At 39.8% G+C, this 27,672-nt stretch overlaps 2 protein-coding genes across 4 annotated transcripts in view; both read right to left on the minus strand.

Annotated features, from left to right (window-relative positions):
• CEP152 (centrosomal protein 152) overlaps nucleotides 1-23,490 on the minus strand; it is a 42,631-nt gene extending 19,141 nt beyond the window's left edge. The window contains exons 1-14 of one of the 2 annotated variants that reach the window (XM_044439012.1): nucleotides 23,457-23,490; nucleotides 21,884-21,997; nucleotides 16,379-16,470; nucleotides 16,112-16,181; nucleotides 15,120-15,455; nucleotides 14,388-14,547; nucleotides 12,702-12,842; nucleotides 12,350-12,489; nucleotides 11,207-11,407; nucleotides 8,581-8,728; nucleotides 6,638-6,729; nucleotides 3,688-3,848; nucleotides 1,510-1,708; nucleotides 224-331 (exon numbers count right to left, since the gene is read on the minus strand). In XM_044439012.1, coding sequence (XP_044294947.1) covers nucleotides 224-331; nucleotides 1,510-1,708; nucleotides 3,688-3,848; nucleotides 6,638-6,729; nucleotides 8,581-8,728; nucleotides 11,207-11,407; nucleotides 12,350-12,489; nucleotides 12,702-12,842; nucleotides 14,388-14,547; nucleotides 15,120-15,455; nucleotides 16,112-16,181; nucleotides 16,379-16,470; nucleotides 21,884-21,970 — 1,935 coding nt within the window. In that variant the 5' untranslated portion in view covers nucleotides 21,971-21,997; nucleotides 23,457-23,490. The remainder of the gene's footprint in view (nucleotides 1-223; nucleotides 332-1,509; nucleotides 1,709-3,687; nucleotides 3,849-6,637; nucleotides 6,730-8,580; nucleotides 8,729-11,206; nucleotides 11,408-12,349; nucleotides 12,490-12,701; nucleotides 12,843-14,387; nucleotides 14,548-15,119; nucleotides 15,456-16,111; nucleotides 16,182-16,378; nucleotides 16,471-21,883; nucleotides 21,998-23,456) is intronic. The other variant, XM_044439014.1, reaches the window with a different exon arrangement.
• Nucleotides 23,491-25,719: 2,229 nt separating this feature from the next.
• Nucleotides 25,720-27,672, minus strand: part of SHC4 (SHC adaptor protein 4) — a 60,399-nt gene continuing 58,446 nt past the window's right edge. For both annotated transcript variants that reach the window (XM_044438997.1, XM_044438998.1), the window contains one exon: nucleotides 25,720-27,149. In XM_044438997.1, the coding sequence (XP_044294932.1) occupies nucleotides 27,000-27,149 (150 nt within the window). In that variant the 3' untranslated portion in view covers nucleotides 25,720-26,999. The remainder of the gene's footprint in view (nucleotides 27,150-27,672) is intronic.

The raw sequence follows: 27,672 nt of genomic DNA on the forward strand, positions 1-27,672 counted from the left end.
GGAGAAATAAGTAAAGTTCTTCTTCCCTGCAAAATGTGTATGTGTATATATATATTCTAACTGAGTATTCCCTGCCCCCCTCATTGACAGCCAATGCAGTTGTTTGATGCAAACGGACAATGCAATGATGTCATAGGGTTGAGTGTTACCACATTTTCTCTCACCACTCAATACTGTGGGACTGCCTACCCCTAGAGAAAAAATACACACACTAAAAACCCACCTCAGCTTCTTGATGTAAATCTTGGTTTTCCCTTTTCAGCCTCAGAATTTCTTCAGAAGTATTAGATTGCAAAATATTAGATGGGCCCTCAATACTTCTACCTTTGGGCTAATAGAAAGAACAGAGTCAGTCCAAAAAACTCTTAAGGACTCGTATAGAATAGCTCTGTGCTAAACAGATCAGAGATGAAAACCATCCATGCACACACTTAACATTTTATGAACCAATACAATGCCCATTGCCTTAGTATGGTAGATAAAACAGCATTAAAAATGCAGCAAATTTAGGCTACTCTTCAGGAGTTTAATGAGATTTAGAGCCAGATGGGTAACACCTGGCATAAGAATAAAAGTGGTTTCAGCTTTTCCCACATGACTTTCCAGGTTCAAATAATGTCTAAGCAGTCCGAGCAGCAACCGAAAGGCTCACAACACATAACTGGGTATTACTCCCCTCCTGTGCCCCTTCCCCCCAAAAAAAGTTTGGCAGTAAAGTTGAACTTTCAGCATAGCTAGAAAACAGCATAACCCAGCCAAAGGTATGCTAGCCATATCATCATAGGCCAGTTAGTTAAGCCACAGAACCAATCAAGTGTTCACTTAAAGCAAGTGCACTACATACAGATCATACCTTGGTTGTCTGGTATAGAACATTCTTTGGTAAGGATAGGGAGTTAAGATAAAGAAAAGGCCAGCTCTCTAACTTCTGCCAAAGACCAGGCACCAGTTTCTTATGAAGAAAGCATGAGCAATATTAAGCTGTTGGTTAGGCCACCTCCTCAAACTGAAGGAGCTCCAAACACCATCCTAGCAACAACAACAACAACAACAACAACTGCAACAGGCTGCCTGTGCCCTCATACTACAGGAGGGAAGAGTATTACTCTGCCACAGTAACTCATCAACTGCTCTCCTTGTGCATTCTTTGACAGCTGGTGCATTCCAAGGCTGTGGAGAAACTTTTTTGCTGATTATGTGTGGGTAGATATGGTGCTGGGGTGCAGGCATAATGAATCAGACATAAACCGAGTATAAATATTAGAGGAAATGTGTTTGGTATTTTATATCATGCTGCAACTATGAAATTAGGAATACTATCCAGAGGGTTCTCCCATTTGATCTCAATTGTCCAATCTGCAAACCGAATTTCAACATCTAACTCTGTGTCCTGTTTTTCTCCCCATATGTACTGAGTGTTACGATTTTAAGTTCAATGAAACTTTTAGGTTTAATAAATATTCAGGGGGTGGAGACCAAAAATATATTCAGGCTTCCAAACAAACCTACCTCATGCACATTTGTTTTCACCAGCTGCTCCTTCAATTCTTCTACTGTTCTCTGACAATCTTCGAGGTCATTTTGTAACTCAGAAATCCGTTTCCTTTTTGCTTTGTTACTGCTCAGTGAACGTTCCAGTTCAGCCTTCAGGTCTGAGATAATCTCATCTTTAGAAAGTCCTCTATCTACTTCTTTACTCAGTGCAGTACTGTTAAACATTAAGGAGAGCAGTAACAGAGAGAAACGACACGTATCAACAGCCTATAAATATGGTAAAGCTCCAGGATTCTGGGCTGCAATCTAAAGTCCCAAGCAGTGAGACTTGCTTCCAAGTAAACATATGTAGAATGAAGCCAAGAATTTTACTGATGTACTATTTCTCTTTCAGGGTTACTATGATGCAGCAGCAGATTTCTGGTTAACCCAGAACCTGAGCAAAGTATTCACTGAAAACAGGTCACTCTAGCCCTGAAATTCTGTGACTCTACAGTTGTCCATACATCAATTTAAAATTAACGAACAGTAAAGATGTTTAAGGCAGCAGCTTACTTAAAGTCAAAAGGACAAATAGAAAGTTCCCAAGCTGAGTGTACACTGGGCTGTCACAAGTCTCTTAACTTCGAGTTTCAGTTATACAGCTGGCTTGTGATCAGCACTTTAACTGTCACCCAAAGCTGGCAATGATAATGGCTGTTTTGCCCACTCAGGTCTACCTACCTATCCACATCCGTGTAGATTTTTTAGGCACAACTAAAGAAAAAATCTTCAATTTGGAGCAATTTGGACCATTTGATCATATAGAGATTATGATCTTACCATTCTGATGTCTTGTTTTGCTCTGTTATCATTCTTATTTTGACATTTTTATTGTAACTTTATTGTGTTTTGTGATACTGTTTGAGGCATTTTTGAAAATGTAGTTTAAACATTATAAAATAAAACAAAAATGATCTTGTTCTTAATTTTGCTCAGTACTTCAAAGGTAACTCAAGCTGTTCATTTGGGCTCTAATATTACATATCTATGCTTATTTAAAAGGTACATCAACAACTTAATTCACTAAATTGCATGTTTAATTAAATGATGATTTAAATTGTTTTAAATGCACAACTTCATAGTGCAACTAGTACAAAACTATTATTTTATGAAGAAAATACTGTTACTGTGGTAGCACAAAAATTAAGAATATATCTAGTGTGTATTAATCATTAACAAAAATTAAAAAGAAAGAATCGCTATCTGTATTCAAAAATTGTCTGGCCATTTAAAAATGTAAAGTGTGACTATTACAAACAAGTAGTGACTGGGTTATTTCAAGGTTATTTCCCCAGAGAGGTCTGCCTGGCGCCGTCGTTATTTGTTTTTCAGAGCCAGGCGAAGACCTTTTTATTTAAGCGTCATTTTAATTGTTAACAGTATTTGTTTATTTATCTGGCCAGGGCGACTTCTTTTATATTGTTATTTTTATATTGTTATTTTTGTATTTTATGTTGTGAGCCGCCCCGAGGCTTCGGCAAATGGGGTGGCATAGAAGTGTTTTAATTAATTAATTAATAAATAAAGGATACAGCGGCAGCTTAAGAGAGAGAACCAGGTAAGAAGCCTCAAAGTGCATTAAGATATTGGTGCAGAAACAGAACCACCCACCTAGAAGGTATGGCTTAGATTTTTTCAATTTTAGAAGAAAAGAAAGGTATTCAGTTTGGAACCAACTTCTTATCATGAAGCAGCATTTCCCTAATGGCCAGTATTCTAACATAGCTTGTTTCTTTCCCTTTCTTTCCAGAAACTTTCCCTTGTTTCTGGAATACTCTTCGGTTGGGCTAGAAAGCCAACGTAGTAGGTCACCTTTAACACAATAAAGCCTTTTTCCTGGTCTACCTTGAAGGAGGGGTAGAAGAACAGTCATGGCAAAACACCTGTGCCATACAGATAATGAGGGAGTTGATTTTAGGCATGTGGGTGATGCATAATGCTATAACATTATTAAAGCTGCATCGATGGTGACCAGATCAATCTCTTGAATGGGAAACCACTACAAGCTGATGTAAAAGGTTTTTTTTAAATAGTTTTATGTAGAGAACAATAATTATTTAGACAGCTAAGGGGAAAAGGATAAAAAGATATGATTTGGGCAACATTTTCCTATTTATTTATTATATAATTAGAATGATGTTCACTCAGTACCTGTGCAGTCCTGTTTCTGGGTTGACTTTTTTAATACCCAAATCTACATAAGAATCAGTCATGTCTACATTCAATTCACCACCAGGATCATTGAGAAATACACCATGTTTTGCAGCGGATTCATATAGAACAATTTCTTCTTTCAGTTCCTTTAGTTCTTCCTAAAAAAAAACAGAAAATAAAAATGCAGACAGACCTATCTAGGGATATAAACCTGCTAATGCCAGCAGTTCCCCAATCAACTGAACAACCAAATGTATGAACTTTTAAACTTCTAATATTACATGGTATGTATGTCCTAATACCTCTTAGATACATGAGCTGACCACAGCAGGTATGAAATTATACTTCAATTTAATTTCTTAAACTATGCATTATATTTGCACCCATTTTCACAATGGGCACCAGAGATCTCCCAAGGTCTTCACTTTGGCACTGAAGAATGTTCAGTCGCTTACCTATAACCATCATTCTTTGGCTGGTCACATCTGCAGGCGCACACATATGGGCTCTGTGCCAGCATGGGCCCATTGTTCCTCCTTTCTCCCCCCCCCCCCGCCCCCCGGTATATCTAGGAGAGGCCATTTTCCCCAGTTCTCTTGAGACAAAATTGAGGCATCAGAATGGGGGTGGGGAGAGAAGGGCAGTGAACAGCTGAATTGTATCATATCAATATATATCCAAAGGAAAACTATGGAACCAAAGATGTCAATACAGACATGGGGTCAGTGGGTGGCTTGTGTGAATGCACAGGTAACCACTCAACCTAACCTAAGCAACCTAACCTCCTTCTTCATGGTTTCTGTGCATCACACATATGGGCAAGTAACGAGCTTGCCTTGAGATGGAGGCAGGCAGGAGTCATCAGCAGAGGACTACCAAGAGGACCGCTCTACCAAAGGAGCAATCTTGCCTGGTGTGGACACCGAGCTGGTAGTGCCAGATGAAGGTCGATGGAGTGGACCACACTGCTGCTCGAGTGCGGAGATCCTATAGCAGGATGCCAGTATGCAGTACTGTAGACATTGCCTTTGAGGTCCAGGTAGCTGGACGGTCAGCATGATAGTCACAAAGACCCAGTGTGTGACCCTCCGAGGGCTAACCAGCTTGCCTTTGGAGCACTGGCCATAACATATGAACGGTCTTTAGGACCAGTGGCTTGGGATGTGACCACCCTGCAAAAGTGCTGGGAAGAACACTGGCAAAACATTGTCCTGGTTTAGGTGGAATGGCAACATAACTTTGGAAGGAGTGATCAGCTGGGCCACAGGACCGCCTTGTCCCGGTGGAATGTGAGGAAACATGGGTTGTTACACAAAGCGCACAGTTCACTCGCCTGCCTGGCCAACATGATTGCCATTACAAAGACCACCTTCCAAGAGAGGAGTCATACGCCCACTGTGGACAGGCACAGGAGGTGGGCAAACCATGCTTGTCAGAGCCACCATGGCATGGCTCAGGATGCATAAAAGTGCATTTTCTCCAGATTTCTGCCAGCACCCCGGTGATAAGTGGGAATGGTGGGAACAGGTAAAACAGGGTCCCTTCCCAGCAGAGAAGAAACACGTCTCCCACTGAGCTCGGGCCAGTCCCAGCTTGGGAGCAGAAGCTGACATGCACTGTACTGGTTGAGGTGGTGAAAAGGTCTACTGAGGGGGTGCCCCAAGTCTGGAAGAGCCACGTGAAGACTTCTGGATGCAACTCCCATTTGTGAGTCTCCTCAACACACAAAAAAGTTCTGGACTCTAGATAGAAGCTAATCATAACACTCAAACTGAATTACATGGGAGATTCCTGAATTTAGAGAAGATGGACACAATTTGAAAAGTAATCTTTAAGTATGTGTGGGTAACTTCACTGGGTGCTGAGATGCTGTGTAAAGACATTCATGAATGTTCTTATCACTAGGACACTTCAAACTAAATGTGTCTAGTTAAATTATATCCACTTTTACTTGTTGCATACACTTAAATGACATTTTAAAGATGGTTCATACAAGATCTCCACACTGGGAAGGAAAGACAGTGGGTTCAAAGTTACTCTTCACCTACGAAATGGAACAATCCTATTACTGTAAGAATAAATGGGATAAACTTTATCAATTATTTTGTACACTTACGGGAAGAAAAACATGTTGACTCAGTGACAAGCCCCACTGAGTCTGACTGGTTGCCCCCTAGTAAGTGAGTTTAGGATTGGCATCTTAAAGTGCTATTGAAATAAAGGATGATAATAAAAGGGAACCTTTCAGTCCAGTCTCCAACTTTACATACTATAGACAGCTCTCAGAATACCTCCAATGACATGTATTTTAGGGAGCTGTTCTGCAGCTATGGAACTCCACTCCAAACATATTTCCAAAGTAAGTGCAAGATTTTTGAACCAAGATTTGGTGGCTGGAATTAAACAGGAAGTTAGCTTGGATCCTTGTTTTTAATGGCAGTCTGTTACTTACCTTATAACACAGTAAAGACAGTAAAGCTTGCCATATTAGCCTTATTGGCTAATGTGGTGGGACAAAAGTCCAACAAACAAATAAATTTGCTAAGCACAGAGTACTAATAATTGGAAGCTGCCCCGAGGCTTTTGCAAATGGGGCAGCATATAAGTGTTCCAAATAAATAAATAAAGACTAGTACCAATCTAAGACAAACAGCTGCAGCAAAGAGAGGGGGAACAGAAAGCACACACATGCTCAGCAAGCTTCTGATCTCCTAACCACAAGAAGAAAACCACTAGCGTCCAAATCAGCACTGGGCTGAAATCTACCAAAAAGAAACCCACAGAGGTACATGAACTCAAACGTTTTGTTAGCAACTGTGGAATAAAATACTTACCCTGTAAATACATTCTACTGGGGGCGTTGCCTTTCCTTAAGTTACCTCAGCAGTTCTATAGTGCTCCAAAAATGTCAAAGTTTTACTGTATTTAAACAGGAAAATAAACCAACCTGTAGAGCTTTGTTCATTTCGCTGCTTATCAACTGGGCAGACTGTGCTTGATGCAGCTGCATACGCAACTGATTTGTCTCCTTTACCAAGCCTGAAGAGAAACAACTGGAATTAAACATGAATAGCAATAATTGCTAAGGAAGAAAGGAAAATCAAGGGAACCTTTCTAAAGCAGCAACATTTTAAACAGGCCCATTTTAAAGGTACCAAAATGATAGATGTTTCTTTTTAAAGGAATGCCTAAAAGAGGGTGTGCACTTTTTGACTATTTATTCACATTCTCAATATAAAAAAACAAGTTTTCTAGCTCTTTAGATGGTGGCAGCTTTGATAGCTTCTCCTTGTGCTTTGAAATGAAAGTAATGATGAGTAGGAAAGACAGGTCAAATGTTTGCTTTTCTTTAGCTCACCCAAAACTAAAGGAAACTGTGAAATTTTGCCAGAAAAACAGGATGAACAAGGCTGACTTGGTAAAGGCATTAAGGTTGTTAAAAAAAGAAAAGAAACAAGATGACTAAATGCATACAGTTGCACTTTTAATGACACTTAGAGGGGCCCTTTCACACAATTTCTTTGGCCAATACGAATATTTTTCAGTCTGGATTTGGCAGGGTACATGTCACTTAAGTACTGCCTCTCACTCTCATCACTACTTATTTACTTTATTATACAAGGTTAATTTAAGAAGGAAGTTTTCCTCTACTGCAACTTTCCATTCTCATTTCCTTACAAGAGGCCTCCTCTCTACCTCTGATACAGCTGCTTCTTCAGGTTGCCACCTCAAGTTTTATTTTAAAAAGCTAGTCCTGAGATCAGTAATTTTCAGCTTTTGCTACTCTTAAAGAAATCATTTTTACATTGATACATTTCCCATAGAATAGCTGCACATCTGTTATGGAATCTCATGTGCTTTTCATAGGAACCTGAAAAACCCCTTGGGGAATGCAGAGTCTGAAAGGCACCGTTAGGGGCATGTTTCTTTCCCCCACCCCACCCTTGTCTCTCTCTCCAACAGACTCAGATGAAATCTTGGGCACACAGTCCTTCATTTTAACTTTAAATATATTAAATATTTGAGCTTTTCAGGTTACAAACAGCATAGATCAAAGTAACAATCTCTTTGAGATGTAGACAGCAGGAGCATGGGACACTTAATGGGCCCGCTGGCTTCATCTGTTGTCTCCTCAATCTCTACCCACTCCCTGCATGAAACATCCTCCTCCTTTTCCAAGCGGGTTGGTCCCATAATTGTCTTTATTTTGTAGCTTTGAGAGTGCAAAATCTCCTGCCTGCCTCTGCCTTCTACCTCTGCCTCCTCTGAATCTGAAGAGGAAAGAGACTGCAAGAGAGCTGCAAGGGCCCCCCTCCTTACAGGTATGCTGCTGATGCAGTTTAAATACTTGTCTTCTCACACAAGTTAAAAATGCACCTTCAAAGGCACCTAAAAATCATATGCAGCTGCCTGTTCCAAAAAAGGAGTGGTAATGTCAGACAAGAAATCCACTGTCGAGTCTCTTGTAGAACCTGTCCACCACTGTTGGTTTTGCCATTAAGGAACCCCATAGTTCCATAGAAACAATTCAGAACCACTTCCTTAAATGAGCCTGTCAGTGGATAGTGAAGAATGGCATTATGTTTAAGATCCATAAAACCGTGCTTAATTATTGAAAGTAATCTAGCAGCCTCATATATCCTGTTCTGCTGAGATTGTACAACCTGCTTTTAAGCAAAATGTCTTTCACTGCTGAAAAGCTAATATTTTCTATATTCAGTTTCCTGAAGTTTTATAATGTCTAAACAGACACTAGCCCTAAAGGAGCTGCCTTTGCATAAGCATCTCTAAGCACCCAAAGGGCAACTCTTCCTACTAATACTCTTATCCAAACTTTAGTAATCCCTTATTTGATGTGTTGCTTGTAAAATTAATACCAGGATGACAAACCTGATTGTAGAAGATTTGCACATTGGTTTTGGCTTTCTTCTAGGCTTCTTGAGAGCTGATTGATTATGTTGTTTTTTTCTAATTTGCTTTCTTCAAGATTTCTTTCAAGTTGTTTCATGTGTTCCCTCATATGACAGCAAAGTTCTATCTAATAAAAAGTACTTTGTAATTTTACAAATCAGATAGAATACACAATCATTCAATAAAGCTTAATATCAGTCATATTTCTTATATAACAGGTGGCTTTAGAAAAGCTGAAGGCTTTGGAATAGTTCAGCTGTCACAATTTAAGACCAATAAATGTTGGTTGACCTGTACACTGGCAGTGCCCTCTACATCTCCCCTCATAGGCACATGGCTTTGCCAAAACATTGACTTAATATGCTAGTTTTCCATGATATTTGCCACAGGAAACGGACTTAAAAGACTCCCCCTAAACCAAGAACTGATCCTTGTTCAAAGGGAGGAGAGAAATGTGAGAAGACATGGAAGATGCAGGTGCACAGCTTGTTCCTGGTCCAAAAAGTTTCAGCTATCACGCTGAGATCATCATGAGAGCTGAAGCAGGTCATTAAGAGGACTGAATGAGATGCCCAACCTCAAGTTCTTATCACATAGCATTATACATGTGTGATGCCATGTAACCTAGTCAAGTTTTGCCAACATGAAAAAGGAAGTAATTAGGGGTTTATAAGTTTAGTCACAGATGTTCTGGGGATAAAAAACAAACCAAACAATTGCACACATAAATTGTACACAGATATGTCAACTGTCTATAGAAAGAGTTCATCATTATATATGTATACAATTAATTTTATCGTACATGAAGTTGAAGTCCATAATTATAGACTTCTATTAGGTATCTACAGGATCTTCTTGTGTGCAGTCTTTAGCTTACAATGTAATTGTATGCATTGTGCTATCAATGCTCTCTCCAACAAGAAAGCAACTGCTTAATTGAATGGAAGTCTTATGACTCTGATACTCTCATCCTAACATTCAGAATCAAGCTGAAGATTTGGGAACTTTCTCAGATGAGAAAAGGGTGCATATTGATTGGATGGATTAGAAATACCCCTCAATCAATCAATCAATCAATCAATTTGAACAACTGGAAGTTTTTAATGGACTGTGGTGGATTGTGTTAAGCATTAATTGTGTCAGTATGTTCATTGAATCCATCCTGATTTGGTTTCCTTTTCCTAATTTTCCTTTTAACATACACCCCTGGTCCCCTAGGTAAATGTATTGCAGAGCTCACTCTCAAGGTTAAGTTCACAGTTTAAGATTTCTAAAAAAAAACTCTGAGGCAATATTGGCAGTTCGTTTACATTTATATAACCCATAGATATTAATCTGCAGACAAAGACAGGATGGTCATTTCTGTATCTACTTTTCATTTATATTGTAAAGATAGCTGTTTGCAAAAGCTAATGAAGCATTCATTAAAAGTCCATTCAATAGAAAAATATATAATAAACATTAAATTCATAATGGTGGAATCTTGCACACATGCAGATGCATGCGCACCACCTAATTCTGCTCTGAGTCCTACTGAAGGGGCTTACTCCCAATTAAGTTTATGCAACTGCAACCTAAAGGTATTTTAATGGGACAGAAAAATGTCTCCATATATGGTAATGAAAAGAAAAGAATTTAATACTGGCAGCAGGAGAGGTATAAAATTAACCAGAAGCATAAAATTATAAGAGAGGCCTTCCAGCAAAACCTGGGTGATACATGTTCTATTTATTTTAGGTTTGTCATAACAACCAGTATTGTGTGTTCAGAAAATATGTCCAATTTTGTGGAAACCTCAAAAACCCAATCCATGCATGAGAGCAGCAGTGAGGACCTGCATGAAAAACTACAACCAAGCTGTTCAGTTAGTAATTTGCTACAACTTCTTTAGCACAGCAAAAAACCACCACCATCAGGCAGGGATCGCGACAAAATGACGATTCTTATATGTAACACTACAATGGAAAGTTTCACTTATGGGGAGCTGTAGAGGTGAGAACAACAACAACATCCAGTATTACTGAGTGATGCTCATCAGCTTTTTGCCTTACAGTCTAGCCTATACAGTAGTCTGCGCAGCACAGCATGCGTGCCTGTGCACAGAGACAAATGATACACGTATTAAAGATGATTTGTCAAAAACCAACCAGCAAGACTCTTGATCGTGCTAGAATTTGCAGCCTTGCAGGAGCCATCTCACAAGCAGGGCAAATGCCAACCCAGACAGAATAGGGTGTGAACAGGGTTTACCATATATAATAGGACTCTCCTCCAGATAAACGTGCGTGGAGTTGTTCGGTTTGGCATTTTTGAACTACCTGTTCAAAATGCACAAATCATGAGAGCAAGCACCAGTATGCTGCCAACAGCATATCAAGACATTTGCCTCCACACCTCTCCCTCACTGTGAGGACACGTGATAGATGAACTTTGCTCTCAGACCTTCAAATGATGCAGGCCTTTCACTGCAGGAGCTGTTCAATTGATCCTCAGTTCAGGATGCAAGGAAGAGTTCATATTTAGAAGTTAATCAGTTTGAGGAAAAAATTCTTCCCTAGCTTGCGTATCTCCTGTAACTATTTCCATCTGTAAATCCCAATCTGACCTGTTCCTGGTGTGCCACATGCTTAGCATCAAGTTTCTGCTGCAGAAGTAAGGTCTGTTCTTCATATTTCTGTTTCAGAGCTGCAACAATAGCCTCATGTTGTTCTCTTGCACGCTGAAGAGCATCAGAGCGCCGCAGTTCCAAGAGCTGCTGCTGCATGCTTTCCATGGCAACTTCTGCCACTTTTGATTGTTTGATCAGCTACAAAACAAATGCAATGCACCTGTTCATTCACAATATAGTCATTCAAATGTGGGTGTCTTTCACATAAGCAACCATGGACATACAATTCAGATACAATTCTACTGTGGAATCAGTTGTAACTATGCTTGCAGAATTCAATTGGCAGGTTAGTATGGCAGGGTCCCATGTTAATGAACCTATCACACATCTTGGAAGGAAAAAGTTAAAATCATAACAGGGACTATCCCACATGTACTAGCATGGGACAGTGGCTGCCTCCCCAACTTCCAACCCCTTTATCATATGCATCAAATGCAAACTAGGTTACTCCAATGCTTCATTCACATCTCCTTGCTATGCAACGGCATCAGTGTGATAGCACTGATCTGATGCCATTTACTCTTTCTGTTCTTTGCTCCTACATGAGGGCAAACTGCAGCAAATGATGAGCCATGTTGGCCTGCCATGCTCCAGGTCCAGCCAGCTCAAGCCTAATACTTAAGCAGAACCAACAAAAAGAGGAATCAAAACCACAGCAATGTTTCGTGGCATGGCCTCCACTGGCCATCATCCTTATTTGGCTCCAAGGGATACTAAAGCCCAAGCATATCTGGAAGAGGCGGGGGAGAATGGTGCCCTACCAGGCTATGGCAAAGCAAGCAAATACGAAGTGTGATGTCCTGCCTACTCCCAATTGCCTATTATCTCCCTGTCCAGCTTTTCTAAAGAGAGTAAACCCAATCCGGGTTTGTCTGGGAAGCAGCAATGACTGCAGGTATGTTGAGGGAAAGATGTTGTATTCTCCAGTATCACACCTCTGAGCTTGTATCATTATTGTCCTCATGCCACGTTATCACAAACTTCTTTTTAAAACTGATGTTTGAGTTGGAAGTTATAAAAATCATATAATGTCAACAATGATAAAATGTTGAATACCACAAGCTACAATAGTTACACTACCTGCTCTTCATTAGTGGTCAAAGTTTGTATTTGGGTTTCAAGTGCTTTTATTTGGCCCTCAAGTTGAATTTCCCTTTCCTTGCTCTTTTGATAAAGAGTCTGACCTTCTTGGAGGCTGAGACACATGCCATCCTTTTCATCTTTAAAAGAAAGAAATAGTTAACACATACAAGTAATTTACTGAAAAGAAGCAACACAGTCTAAAAGTGAGGGAAACTGAGAAACACAGCAAATGCTCCCCGGGTTACCCAACAGAAGGACAGTTGCTCATCTTTTACTTCCAAGGGGCCTGGAATCCACGTAAACCAAGCCCATTCTCTGCAGCTGCCATACCCAGAACAGAGAAATTTACCTTTCACAATGGCCAGCTGATGAGAAAGATACCTAATCTGCTGGGCTCTCTCTTCCAGCTGTTTATTAAGTTCTTCCAGTTGTCTCCCTTTTGCTTTATTAAGAACCTGAAGTTGTAGAATCTGCATGTTGTCTGATGAACCTGTCAGTTCAGATACAGCTTACAAATGTCAGGTATTAAAATGTACATGGTTCTCTCATTTAATATAAATTAGGCCATCAAATAAAGTTCTTGAACTGTTATCTTATTAGAAGCATGAGGCCCTAGTTTATAAGTTTTACCAGATAAACCAAAATGTATCATTAGAGAGAGAAGGTGTATCTGACAGTGGAGAGCAATGCAAATTATTCAGTTGCTGACATTCAGGATGCTTCAATCCTAAAGGTCACACAGATGAAGGCTCTGTTCCATTATGGCCACTGTTAAAGCCACATAATTTCATCTACAGCATTAAAAACTTCAACCACCAGGAAGCAGCATTGCAGCTGCCTCCAATATACCTTAGGAGAATCAGCTGGATCCTTTTTTGCTAAAAGGCTTTTGCACAGGACCGCAAGCGAACCCACATCCCAACAACTGTGACAAACTGCTCTATGAATATTAGCTGTTGCACTGATTAGATTAAATACAAACATTTAGGCTGCCATTTCCCATGCAAACAAGGCCTTTCTAAAGAAAATATTTCATATTTGTATTAGAGCTTTGTACTAGTTGAGATTCAATGATCACAAACTGCATAGAGAATTCTGTTCTACTTGCATTGTTAGACATTAATTTATGGCAGAAAGAATTATTTGGGATCAACTTTGGTTCCTGCTCATGATTGTGTTTTGTTTTTAACTCAGGTTCTCGCCCCTAACATTCTACCATCTGTGCATGAATGAATTTTATGTTGTTCCTCTTAGCTGAAATTTGAAATTCAGCTGTCTAACCAATATTGTAATTCTACAGATTAGTTTTGCAACTAGTTCAGATGTTTTAAGCAATTTAAATGCATATAACACATTTTACCTAAATAAACAGTGCTGCATCTGTTGCAAGTTACTAGGATCAGGACATCCTTTTTTCATCTTCTAATTGGGACCACTCTGGACCATCAGGACCACTTTGTCCCCTGCATTGGCATGTTTCCCTAATTGCAATGAATACATAGAAAGAAGGCCACACATGCCCCAGAGCAAAGACCTCTTCCATTTTAACTGTTGTTAAGAAATATGCCAGCACTGATATTAGCCACAATTAAGGCTGTTTTCTCTTATTTGGGGTTTGTTAAAGTAGCTTGAAAGTCTGTTTAAAAGCAAACATATTTCATTGCATTTTATGCCAGTTGAAGCAGAATAAAATTCTTGAGGGAAGGGGCATGGGGAAGTGAAATACCCTGTGAATCATCATCGTACTCTTAACCATAGGTAAGAGTGTCTGTTATGTCTACACAGGCCTTCAAGCACACCACAACTGCACAGGAGTGAGACTGAATGTTTCCATAAGCCCTGATTTTCTATTAAATCATAGTGGTTTAACCAACCTAGTTCAGATAACTTTACCTACAGACATATGGTACTAAACTATGGAAAGATAATATGCAAATTACACTGGAGACACTAAATGAAATGTTTGTGTATGCAAACATTTTCTGTCTCTCCTTTTTACTGTAATAGCAATCTAGGAGGAATATTTAGCACTTACCTTCTCCAGTACCTAGAAATTCTTGTTGCATCTCTTCAAACACTTCATTTCTTCTTGCTGCATCTGAAGAAACAGGCTTCTGGATATTATTCTGACATGGCTTATATATTACTTTGTAAGATTCCACAGCTTGGTTGTTAGTAACTTCTGAAGTGCCAAACTGCAATTATAAACATAAATATGTAAGACTTAATAAAAGATGCACAAGCTGCCTCTTACATTTTCTATGAGCTTCTCTTCTCAAAAATATCTGTGCATAGTGCCACATATCAAAAGGTGACACATGCAAATCCCACTTTCCCCCTGGACATACATGAACAAATCTCTACTTGGTATCTCTCATTATTCGTGTACTTCAATGAAAAACATGGAAATGTATAAACAAGGTTCATAATTCCTAAACATGCATATCTATTTAACAATGATGTTGAACTCACACATATGGAATAAGTGGAAAGTAGCACTCCAGAACTTATTTGGATGTAAGACCTATTGATTTCAAGCAAGTGCTCATATAAACTTGCTTAAGACCTAAGATATAGTACTTCCAGATTCACTAAGACCTACCCCTTTCCCAAAGGAGTTGTTTTCCTATTCAAAAGTTACAGACTGATTTTATATTGAGGTTATAATGCCATTATACTTTCATTTTGGGATGCCATTGGTTGTAGCAACATGAGCAGATGCATACTGGGGCATAAGATAATCAAGCTTCATCAACATTCCACATACCTTCAAGTGTTCTTTCTTAGTATCAACAAAGTTTGGTATTGTGGCATGTTGGTTACTGAACTCCTGCTGGTGGCTATTTGCATATGGTCTAAAGTTTTCTGAAAGATGATATCCATTGGTTTGCTGGCAAAGTTTATCTGCTTTATACCCATCTCCTCCAAGATACACATCATCCTCAGACCCATCTTCACTGGCTCTCCCAGCAATTTCAAACATGCTTTTATCCTCATCTTCGTTGCGATGATCTGGCCAGTCACTAGCATGCATGTCACTTCCGATGTTTCCCTGATCATATTGAAAGTGTTCTGCATAGAAATTCTGACCCTGTTCATAATCCTAAAAATTGTTAAAGTTAAATTGTTTAAATTTTAAATTTTTAAATTGTTAAAGGGAGGGAGGGAGGGAGGGAGGGAGGGAGGGGAGCAACTAGGTTAGGAAAAAAAAAAAACACTCAAAGTGGCCTGGATATTAGAGTTCAAGTGCCATAAGGAACCACTGCCTCTTTATAAAATTAAGCATAGGACATGAAGCACTGCACAGAAACTGTAGCAAAGCAGATACATATTTAAAATTAGTGTTGCTATACACAGCTTTTTAGTACCGTGATCCAGTTAGCCACTGCTCCAGAACACTGCCCAGCTGTACCTTCCTCCTAATGAACTCCAATTAGATAAGTTCCAGTTGGTATAGCCTGAGGATATTGACAAAGTTCTTGCACAGAAAAGGCAGAAAGGGAAAAAGAGGAAGATACTCTTTCTTTCTTAACAAGCTCTAGTAAGACGAGGGGCAGTAACTTGGAGGAATTTATTTATTCGTTACCTATTGACCTATTCCTATGCATTTCCCAAAGTGTTTAATTGAATACAACAGGTTTGGCTTACTAAATATTTTCCTAGATAGAAGCAAATACATATTACCTGTCTTACAGCTCTATACAGAACAACAAAAAATAAGCCTGCCATACCCATCTAGTGCATGTCCAATGAACTTACACTCTGTGGATTAGTTGCAACTGGATGGTCCTTCCACCTGGAGGCATCCTGATCCCAGTGCTCACGTGCTCTATGCAGAAAGAAAATGGGGATTCAGCTATTATATTAATAGCTGCAGGATTGATGAGATATAAGATTGATGTATTTTTCCCAAATAATTTTCTTCTCAGGGGGCTAATGCTGCACATACAGTCACTTTGAATATAATATTAAGACTTCAACATTCCCCAAACCTGGGGCAGAGGAAATAAGACTTAAGTTCCTTACTGCTCATGGTCCTCAGCCACACTATAGTCAGAGAGATGGTCTCCACTGTCTTCCAGCATATCATGGGGAAGGTCTGTCAACAGCTGCTGCAACTAAAATAAGACATCTTGTAACTAAGTAAACATGGAATGCATACTTATCAACCAAGTATCTCAGCATCTCTATATACCCAGAGGAGTTTTTGATACCTTCAATACCAGCAGAATTAGTTTGTGGAAAAAGCAAGCTACATGGTTTGGGAGAATCCATACAGTTACAATAAGGCTATCACAGAATCTCAAGGACACTATTTTTTTCCCTTGGGCCATGACCATTTCTACAAAAAGAAAAGAACATTCTCTCATACAGACAATGAAAGTAGAAAGAAAGGGAATCATGACAGTGACACAACCATTAATGGGAGTCTGTTGCATGAGACTGGCACACTTGTGCCTTTGAAAGACATGTTTTGACTGCTGCTACTCAGCCAGAGTAAGATCAGAATCGATCAACTTGTTCAGCAGTAAGTACCACATCAGAAAAAATGTCATGAATCAGAAGGCTGAAGTTAAAGTGACTGCCTATAACTGACTAGTTCAGTCTTGAAAATAATAAAAGGCAGTAAGTCATCCAAACCCCAATTCACTTGCATGAGCTTCCCCCTCCCCCACCCCGGCTCCACACCTGTTTGCATTCCCAGGGCCACTACCACACTCTGAATGGGTTTGTACAACGTGACAACCCATTGCAAGTAACTAGTCACATTGAGTTAGCATCTTGCCCAAACCGAGACCACTTCCCCCAAAGTGGATTGGTTGTACGCAACAAGCCTCTGTGGCAACCATGGCTTGCAGTAGGGGCTGTTGTACTCCTAACAGGTTGGTGTGTCATCCAAACTCGAACAACCAATTCCACCATGGGTACTGGGAATTGGCTAGCAGCCAGCTTGGCAAGAGTCGTAAAAGCCCTTTGGTGCTCTTCCCAAGCCTGCCTGAACCACTGCCAATGACAGCCAGTCCATATGCCTAGGTTTCTGTTGAAATAAACCCTAATCCACCCTATCAAATTCCCCTTGTCCAAAGGAAGCCTGAGAAAGGCTGCTAGACCTTAAAATTCTATGCTCCTGTAAAAAGGGTGTCTCACTTGTCCAAATATCTCGAGTCTCAGGGAATGGTAGAAAAGATGGAGGGAGCTGAAAACAGTGACAAACCCCTAGAAGATCTCAATGGAAGGGGGTAAACAATATATCACCCCCTTTCACCAGCAAAGATTCCTTCACAACTTCACTTCACAATTGTCAGATGAGAAGCAACAAATGAACCTATTTGTAGCATTACTTTGTCAGTATCCCAAGAGAATACCTCCTGTACTTTGATGGCACACATCATCTGGGGCACTGATCTGTATTTGGCACAGCAAGAATTTTGAAAGTGTGAAACTACGAACAATTGATACAAAAAATGAAACGACCAAAACATTTGAACAACTCGGGAAAAATACACACACAGCAAGCTGATCAGTGTCAGCCACTCCAATGCATCACTGGTGCACTTTGCAGGGGCTGCACTGACAGCTCAGAGATCACAAAAAAGCAATATTCAAAATGAAGAAAAGAAAAAGAAATTGCAGGAGGTGACTGCAAATGGTTTCACAGCAGGGAGACAAGGAAACCAGCAGGAAGAATGGGGCGGGGGGGAACCCATGGCAAGCCCAATCATTTGTCAAGTGCATTATGAGTTGTTCCCCAGCTTATTCACAGGATGGGTTGCCATGTGAACACAACCCACAAATACACCCCATGTTCCTCTCAACTCCTTGAAGTCTTTTAGCCTCCCAGACTTCTAAGAATAACCATCATTAGCACTGCACTGTTTCTCCTGAGCATTAGCTGGGAAAAATCACAAATATTATACTGGTAACCAGTGAAACCTACAGTAACTTGAGAATAGATAAATCCTACAGTTCTCTTTCAAGGTTGGAACAGATGATAATAATGTTACTTCATCTTAAAAAAAAGCTTCAGTGCTGCCAAACAATCTTGCATCATTTTAAGCAAGTGCCTTCGACAAAGCCAAAATATTGTGCAGGTTATGTTCAAACTTTTGGAAAAGTGAACATCTTTACATCTCACAAAACACCTAGTCATTCCAGTCTTTTTACATTTCAACCATTCATTTTGTGGGAGTTATGTTTTAACAACTTAAAATTTAAAAAGTCTTCTTTACTTACGTGGAGCAAGGAATCCTGTATAGAATGTACCTGCTCTTCCAAACCTTCAGTGAGGTTTTGGTACATAGAATGGATCTCAACTGAAACATCTTTGCAGTACATTTTCCTTTTCTCACAAGATTACCAGAAAACTGTACACAATAATAAGCAGTTATTGCATCATGATTCAGAGCCCAAATAACAAGGGCTATACATTTTGTTAATTAGAGCAGAATCAAATAGAATGATAAGCAGGAATACACCCTCACATTCAGGGGAATGCAGTAAATACATCAGTAAAACTGGAGCAAGATCATCAGGAAAACTATACTTCTGCTTTTATGCATGACAATTAAGAATATCTTATGATCATATCCTAACAAGATATATGCACATATTGCAGCAACAGTGCTTAATGTCTAAGATTATACATCCAATATGATGCACAATCAACTTATTATTCAACTATGTTTGCAATTATTATTATACAAACTAGGCCTTCAGCACTACCCAGAGATGAACCCTTAAGCAATTCATTAGTATAGATGAGCTTCAGCTCATCTGCTGAAGTTCCACTGAGCATAAACAAAAGATCCTCAAACTATTCTTAGTTGCACAGCCCTGCAAATTCCTCTACTCTTTTTAACAAGAATAAGAGCTAGCAACTTGACCACCTTCCAGTCACTAATTAAGCAGTTTATTTGCTACAGAAAGTTGGAATATAAACTATGGAAAAATAGTAACAATGATATTTGGTGGTGATTTAGAATTAGTTGAATAACTGGAATCTAAAATACCTGGAAACTAAAACATACTGAGTACCTGTATGGCCAATGCTTAGTTAAAATGATAAGCACTACAGATTTATTAATCTGTCAGAGCAATATGACAGTGGAACCACTTGCCCAGAGAGGTCATGAGCTCTCTCACACTAGAGACATTCAAAAAGAAACTGAACAGCCATCTGAGTGGAATGGTGTAAACTGGTGTTCTGCAACAGTGGGGGTTGGACCTGATGACCTTCATGGCCCCTTCCAACTCAACTATTCTATGAGTCTAAGAGGAAATCACAGAACAGAAGTTTGTTAATTCAAATAAATGAATGATCTGAGGATTCCATTTTATTTGAATTAGAACTAAAAAGCTTTTTGACAAGCTATCATGCCAGTTAATTCTACTGAGCTATATACTTCTATGGAATTATGAAAGGAACTAGCAAAGAGGAGGCACATAGAAAAGAGAGTGCTTTTCCATCCTTCATTGACCATTGATTATGCAAATTAAAGAGAAAGCCAAATAAACTATTTGAAAGCATAACAGGAAAGCGTCTCTTGGGCCACTTTTTTGCCCCAAGACGACCATATTCTCAAGACAGCCAGTCCCCTGCAACCAACCTATTCAGAACTTGTAGGGGTAAATCTCTTATTTCCCCCTGTAAGTTAATAGTGCAACAGGCAATCTCAAACATCATCCTTTCTATCATAAAATAAAGCTGAACTTACAGAAAACACACGCTGAAGGACTATACAGAACACTTTTCTCCACACATTAGGGGGAGACACCCACATTCCTAAATACTCCAGATAAGAGACATAATTATCCACAATTCCATTATAGCAGCAGGCCCCAACATGGACAGAAGCTTTAGATAAAACAAGTGACAGATGCTTTATTTAAAGTTTTTAAGCAGCTGCACCAATAAGTAGCTGTTTGGATGACATCATGAGACTTCAAGGTATATTCAAGAAGATTATGATGTCAGTAGAAATTTCCCTTCCCAAGACAACAGCATTAGCCTGAATAAAAAGTAAATGGCATGATTCCTGGTAGAAGTGTTACTGCATCGTAATTACAACAAGCACAGCATTTGGAAGCAGGTAGGTCAGGTGAGCAGACCGGTTTGTACTGTGTCGACCCAGGATGTGGGAGACTGTTAAGTCCTGGGTTATCATGAAAGAGCCAGGGGCTGTGTCCCTGAGTTGTTTATCAGGATGTCCGAACATGGAATTTTATACAAGACAAGCTTAAGTTCTAGGTAATAGTAAATCTCACTACATTCACTGGAGCTTAGTCCCACTAAGCATTCAGAGAATTTCAGCCTCAGGTATGCTTCACCACAAAAACCTGCATAACAAGTTTCGTTAAAAAGACATCAATTTAAAAAGACAGCTGTACCAATTGTTTCCTTGGTATTTAACACCAAACTGCCTCAGAGGACTTCAGTTATTGGCCAGTATTGAAATTTTATGCACAGATATAAAAATAAAATATCAGAAATACAGAAGAAAGTTTATTTCCCCCTAAAGGTGGTTAATATAACAATTCGCTTTTCAATGAGAGGTTAAAATTATGAAGGTTAAGAATGTCAAATCTACAGGGTGAGATAAGATCAAGGGTGTTATGGCCAGACTACATGTTACTTTCAGTTTCTTTCATGACTCAGTACAATGATGAGCACAAATAGCTTAACAGACATTATATGTAATCCATGAGCTTCACACTCATCCTGCACACTGCTCATACTGGAAGGCCATTTTCATAAAATAAAGTAATTGAAAGCCAAAAGTATCATTTGAAAGCCTTGGATAGTGCCTTCAGTGAAATGAAGCCTAAGTAAGTGTATAGCTGGGATCCCAACAAATATTAGACTTAAAAAAAAGGCAGCTACCCATTATGCATGGTAAATGGCTTTTCAAATGGAGGGAATGCCACCCAACAGTCACTAGAACAAAAGAGCAAGTTGCCTTCATTTCTCGTTTGATTAACCACAGTTTAACAATTACATCAAAATGCTAAACTGTGGTTAAACTTAACTAGAGTGTATTGAAACAAGCCAGCTTATGCCATGGTTTGAAGTTGGCTTGTTTGAAGAAAGTCATAATTAAAATTAACCACAGTTTGTCAGGTTTGGATAAAACAAACTGAAAACTTCCAATTTCCTCTTCAAATACGCATTATCAGACCTAAGTCTTCTTAGGCTTGTTTCCATCTCAATCTACATATTGATAGCAAGGTTAAAAACAAACAAACAGTAAAAAAGCAAACTGAGGCCCCAAGTCAATTTAATTCAGATTTCAGGTTTTACCAAGATTTTTTAAAGTTGTGAATATTTCATTCTGAACTGGATCTCAAATATTAAATTCACAAACTTAGCCTGTCATTACAGCTGCACAAATGATATATTAGGTCATCTACATCATAGTCCTAAGCTTCACAACTCAGGCTTTATTTCCAGTGTACTGAGAACACCTACCCCATGTAAGAGAAATAAACAGAGAATTAAAATCTTGAAATTTGGCCAAGTATTGATTTGTTTACCTCTTGCTCCCTAGCATAATCCTCCTGGTCATATTCTTCATCTTCATGCTGCATTTGTAAAGCTGCACTGTCAAAGTCAAGTGACATTTTTTTGAACAATTCTTCTTGTTCCACCTGGTGAAAAACAAAAATTGTACAATTCCACTTGCAATTAATTCAATAAATAAAGCTTTGCTGAAAAAGTTCCATCAGACAGACACTGACAGCAAATCTGAGCTTTAGCCCTACTGAGACATCTAAATCGACAAACTTTTAATAAATAAATAAATAAATAAATAAATAAATAAATTTGTTACTCGTACCAAGCTATTGCTTTTCGGGGGACTTTCTAAAGGCACATACATGTCATAATTGCCTCATTTTACTCTGTGTTCACATGTTCAGGAATACTTCAAAATAATCAAGCTGGCTCCTGTTAAAACTATTTTCAAAGATTGAACCCAACCAAATTTATCATACATTCCCTTTTCATCAAAATCAATTTCCCATGAGCAATAGCAAATTCCTAAGGAGTAGCACTTTATGGTACAACTATTCTTGAAAGTAATAGTTGAAAGTATAAACTAATTGATCTGGACTACATTGTGGCCTTCCTGGAATCAGGGAAAGATCTCATTTTTCCAGGGATTTCAGTATATTTTAAATCTTGTATAGTACTTTATATCTTCCCCAATGCACAGAGCTGCACCTCCTTACTTGCCTTTAGAATGGGACATCTTCCTCAGGTAACTTTTGGGTTTGTTTGGAAAGGTAGAATTTTTGTTAGGCATCTTGTGCAAGTCTCTGGATGTTGTTTCTGTTGTTTGCTTTGTTTTAAAATGTTAAATGTTTGTAGGCTGCTTCAAAAGGTAGAGAAAGTTGCCTAAAACGTTTTAGCTAGGTAAATGATGTATATAAGATATTCAGGGAATGTAAGTTCTCTGCATAGGTGTATAGTGTAACAACAACTTTATAGCAGAACGTTGGGCAACTACTCAAAAGCAACACATATGCAAAAGCAAGCCACACAGAGTTCAGCAAGATTTATTCCCAAGCATGGGCAGAATCCTATACATGTTTAGACAGAAAAAATCCCAGCATTGCTGGCAGTTGCAGGGTCTTTTTTCAATCTAAACATGCATAGGATTGTGTCACAAGTCACTAGGATTTCAACATGAGGAACCTACATGCTTGGTTACATTTGAGCAGACAAAGCCAGCAATACAAAAGCCCACTTTTGCTTCGGATTAAAGCGCTCTCTAGCAGGTTGAGGAATAACAGCGCGTGTGCTACTATTTAGCAGAGTGAGAGCTAGTAGTCCTCAGTGAGAAAGCCCTCCATGAACAGCATACGCAAATTTGAAACTCCCCGATTCTGGCAGACAGGCAACAAGAAAGGAAAGTGAGCGAGAGCAGGGCGGCCTGCAGAAAGCAAGGTATAGGCCTGAGATGCCCCGTTTCCATGACGACGCGACAGGCTCCTCTTCCCCACCAACCCTCCTTTCCGAGCCGAGGCGCCCTCCGACTCAAGCGGGCCGACAGGGACTCCACTCAGCCCCCCTGCGCAACGAAGCAGCGGTCCCCAGACACCTCACCTGTCCTCCCGCAACGGACCGTCCCCCTCAAGGCAGCCCCTTCCTTCGCCCCGCTTCCGCGTGACAACCGAACTCCCTTTCGCTCAGCGAATCGTCTTCGGAGTATGGAAAGTAAATACAACCAATCAGCAGAGAGATGCTCCTTACAGACGCGGATCTTAGAGACGAGAGGGAGGCGAAGAGGCGGGACTTGAAAGTCTCCCACTTTTCCACGTTGCGTTGCGCTGCGCGCTCTCCTCCGTTTGAAAGCTGGCGCCGGATGGCGGCGGGAAAGGGAAAGCTCTTCGGCCATTGGCTGGAGGCTTCAGCCAATTGGGTGAGCGGTGGGCCGGCATCGGGACTGTAGCCCGGAGCGCTCCAGTTCGACGGGCTTGTAACCGAAGGGCTCCTGGGAGCTGCGGAGAAATCGGGTTGGGGCACGTGGCGGCCGATCCCGGAACGCAGCTATTCTGTTATTTCGGAATACGAGTATTTGGAACGAGAGGGGAAGTGATTTGGGGAATTCCAGGACTGAGGGCATCTGCTGGCCCTCCAGGAATTTATTGATTATTTTTTGATTGCCCTACCCCTGATGCAGACGATGCTGAGCTATACGGGTTGGTTTTATCAGGCAGGCCTTTTTGTTTTGGAACCGATTATGAAACGTGATTTAGTTGGATGAGAATCGAGCCAGTGCCTTTCTACCCTGTACAGGTATTGATTTCCTTAGCAGCCCTTTGCACTTACTGCCTGTCGCTGCTTTCATGAAGACCATGAACTGAAGAACTTCAATTTCCTCTCTTCTCACCTCTGTACCTGAGGATAATACTAAATGGCCTCTCCAAAGCAGAGCCATGAGGACGGAGCAAGCTCAGTGGGAACGGAAAACTTCTTTCAGCCCGAGAGCTGAATTCTGCAGAGTTAAGGGAATTCTGAAGAATTCATTTCTAGAGAACCTCTTCAAGGCCACATTCCAGTGGCAGGCAGGACCAAAGGCAAAAGGAACAGCGTCAAAATGCCCGCACATTTTCAGGTTAACACTAGCAGAAGCAAAGCCTCACAACAGCATTTCAAACTTCTAGAAGTGGGTGGGTAGACACTATATAAAAACCAGGAAACCGAATGATTTGTGGTCGTGAGAAAGAGAATGTGGGCATGGGGGAATGCTCGGATCTGGATACAGCCCATAGGCATGAGGTTCCTTACTTTTGGTCCACAGTGTGGTTGAAAGGGACAGTTGGATCCAGTGGCTGGAATCCAAAGCAAGGAGAGCTCCCCAGATTGTTACAACTCCCATTCTGCTCCAAAATGTCAGGTGTTCTACAGTGTCCTCCTGTCCTTAACCAGAGGGCATCATATCCCCCTATAAATAAGCCTATGATTGTACAGGCAGATCAGACAAACAAGCTGTCTCCAGTTGTGAGGCTTGCTAAAGTATTTAAGTTATAAGCTTGGCAATCTGACAAGTATTGCATTGTAAAGGATCAGAAACAGGTGAAGCATTTTCACAGACAAAATTTATTTTCAAATGTCATGATTTTAAAAGCTAAATTCATTCCTCATTTTTGATTTTCAAATATCCAGAGTTGGGAACCCTAGGAGAGACTTGCTGTCTATTCTGTCAGCTTCCAAGTGTGATGGCATTGTGCTCATATATAAAAGGAAGATACCCTGAGAAAACTCTCCCTTCCAGTCTTACCCAATACCATGTGCAGTGCAGTCCTCTGTACTCTTAAAAGTAAATTCGATTGGCCATATTTGCACATCACTCTAAGTCAGGAATCCTGGCTTTTAAAAAACGGAATGAGCAGCATGCTGATCCATAAATTCCATTTGCTTCTGCTGTGTGAGATTGGGTCAGCAGGTAGGAAAGGGGTTAGCTTGTGTGACTTCTGAATCCCATATTATGACTGGGTGACCAAGGTTAACCTAGTGTTTATTATTCACTGAGAAATCCTGGGAGGGTTTTTTGTTTGCTTGTTTGTTTTTGCAAGGACCTAGCCATAATCCTGGGTTCCGGTTATCCACCATGCCTGGGTTATTTACTCACTTGCAGGAAGGAAGTGCTAACATGCTGCTCATTCATATCATGGTGTATTAAACCAGGTTACCTAGCCGAATGTGACATGCAGACACATCGAGTTCAGTAATTTTTACTTCATGGTTGCTCAAAAGTGACATCTTTTCAGAACTCCAAATACTTGTTCTCCTTTATACATAAATTACAGGATCACTCCAGAATATGTTAATGTACAGAATATTTCAGACTGACAACAGGTACAGAGACAATGCAGCATGTATATTCATTTATTTATAAAACACATCTTAATTGTTTAGAAACAAATGAGTTGTAAAAGAACAGAGAGGACCACACACAGTTGGCATGGAAGAGAAAAAGCATACTGGATGCAAAGTTAAAAAAGAAAAAATATATATATACTGGTTTAAAATAACTTCCCCTGCAAAATAATACATAACTGGTTTCATTTAGCATCTCTACATTGTAAACATAATTCCATTTAAGAATGAAAGTTATTTCTGATGTTTGCTGACAATATTAGTAAAGTGGTCTTTGAGACTTCTCTAACTGGGCTTGCCATCCTTTTAATTTCAGGCTTATTCTAGTTCAGCTGTTCTGCCTTCAACAGTAGTTTGACATGCAGAAATTCAGCAGAGAGAGCTTCATCTATCACTTAAGCATACAACACATGCCGTACTACTGTTAAAGGCATAGGAGCAAGGCTAGTTTTTTTTGAAGGCAAACCTAAATCAAGCAGTGTCAACTTGTGGTTTAGACTTTTACTTAGTTTACATAATTAAATTTTGCCAACATTGCAGTTACTAGAAAATGAGAAAGCTATAGTTAGGCCAAACAGAGAAATGGAGGGATGATAATATTAATGCTAGTAACTAATTATACCTTACTGAATTTTGCATGGAACCTTTTAAGCTATGGTCTTTCTCCTACATTGTGCCAAAACTGATGAGATCATTAATGAAGAAAGTGAGTTTTGAAGTGTGAGTATCAACAAAAAAGCCGTATCATAATGGAAGTTGTCTGCCTGGTTGTCCTTTTCAGATTTACTTTTTTGTAATTAGTTCTTAGATCTACACAAATTAATTTGTTAACTCAAAATATTTCCAATAGAAATAGTTTATTTCTCTAAAATTCCTAGATTAAAGGCACATACTAATATCCCAGCAGTTTTTCAAGTCAGGTTTTCTTTTGCTTGTGAAAGTTTGATTGTGCTTTTTCATTTCCTACTGATTCTAAAATTCTTCCTTTTTTTTGGTGACTCCAGTGCCTGATTTCTCCCCAATCCATCACTCTCTGAGGTTTCATTTTGCTAAGCTAAACTGCTCTAGCCAATCAAAGATGGAAATGTATAGATGCAAATAGATAATCACATAGGCATATGTACACACACGCGCGCGCGCGAAGAAATCTTCTAGAAGCGCCACCTGTTCTTTGCAGGTCTAGATTCCTTGGAACCAAATTTCAGAATGATCCCTGGAGTTTATTAGGAAAAAGAATTGTGTTGAAAATAATGTGACCCAAGAAAATTATTTGTTATATTGCAAGGGCCCAGTCCCTTTCTTTACTGGCTGGCTCAGATTTAATTCGCTTCCAGAGGAGATGATTGGTAATTTATTTTCCATGTGATAGCGAATGAGATGATCCACACTGTCAAATACGTGATCTTTGGTTCTAACCTGGAAAAGGAAGCAAAAACTTAAATTAATCATCATTAGTTTCCAATGATAAGTCATCCTTTGTGAACTGATAAAGTGGTGTAGGAATCTAGTCTATCACTAGATGAACACAGATGAAGGCAAGTAAGTGCAAACTATGCACTTGCTATTAGTGAGCCAGGATATAGAGCAGAATGTAAATCTAGTCCACCGGGATCTATTTGTGGATCTCTGGGCTTCTTGAGACAACCACGCATCCTTCCGGTGGCCCCACCCACTTTACCCCACCCATAAATTCTAAAGAGATGAATTTATTTAATATATTTATATCCCACATTTTCCTGTAAGGAACCCAGAGAAGCTTACATAATCCTCCTCTTCTCCATCTTATCCTCACAACAGCCTTGTGTGGAAGGTTAGGCTGAGAGCTCATGACTTGCCCAAAGGCAGCCAGGGAGCTTCATGGCTGAGCAGGGACGGGAACCTGCATCTCTGGTTCAGCATTCCAGCTATTATGCTCATTCCTCATATCCTAGCTCATTTC

This window comes from Varanus komodoensis, unplaced genomic scaffold (assembly GCF_004798865.1).
Source record: "Varanus komodoensis strain SLA01 unplaced genomic scaffold, ASM479886v1 scaffold33, whole genome shotgun sequence".
Classification (NCBI taxonomy): Eukaryota; Metazoa; Chordata; class Lepidosauria; order Squamata; family Varanidae; genus Varanus; species Varanus komodoensis.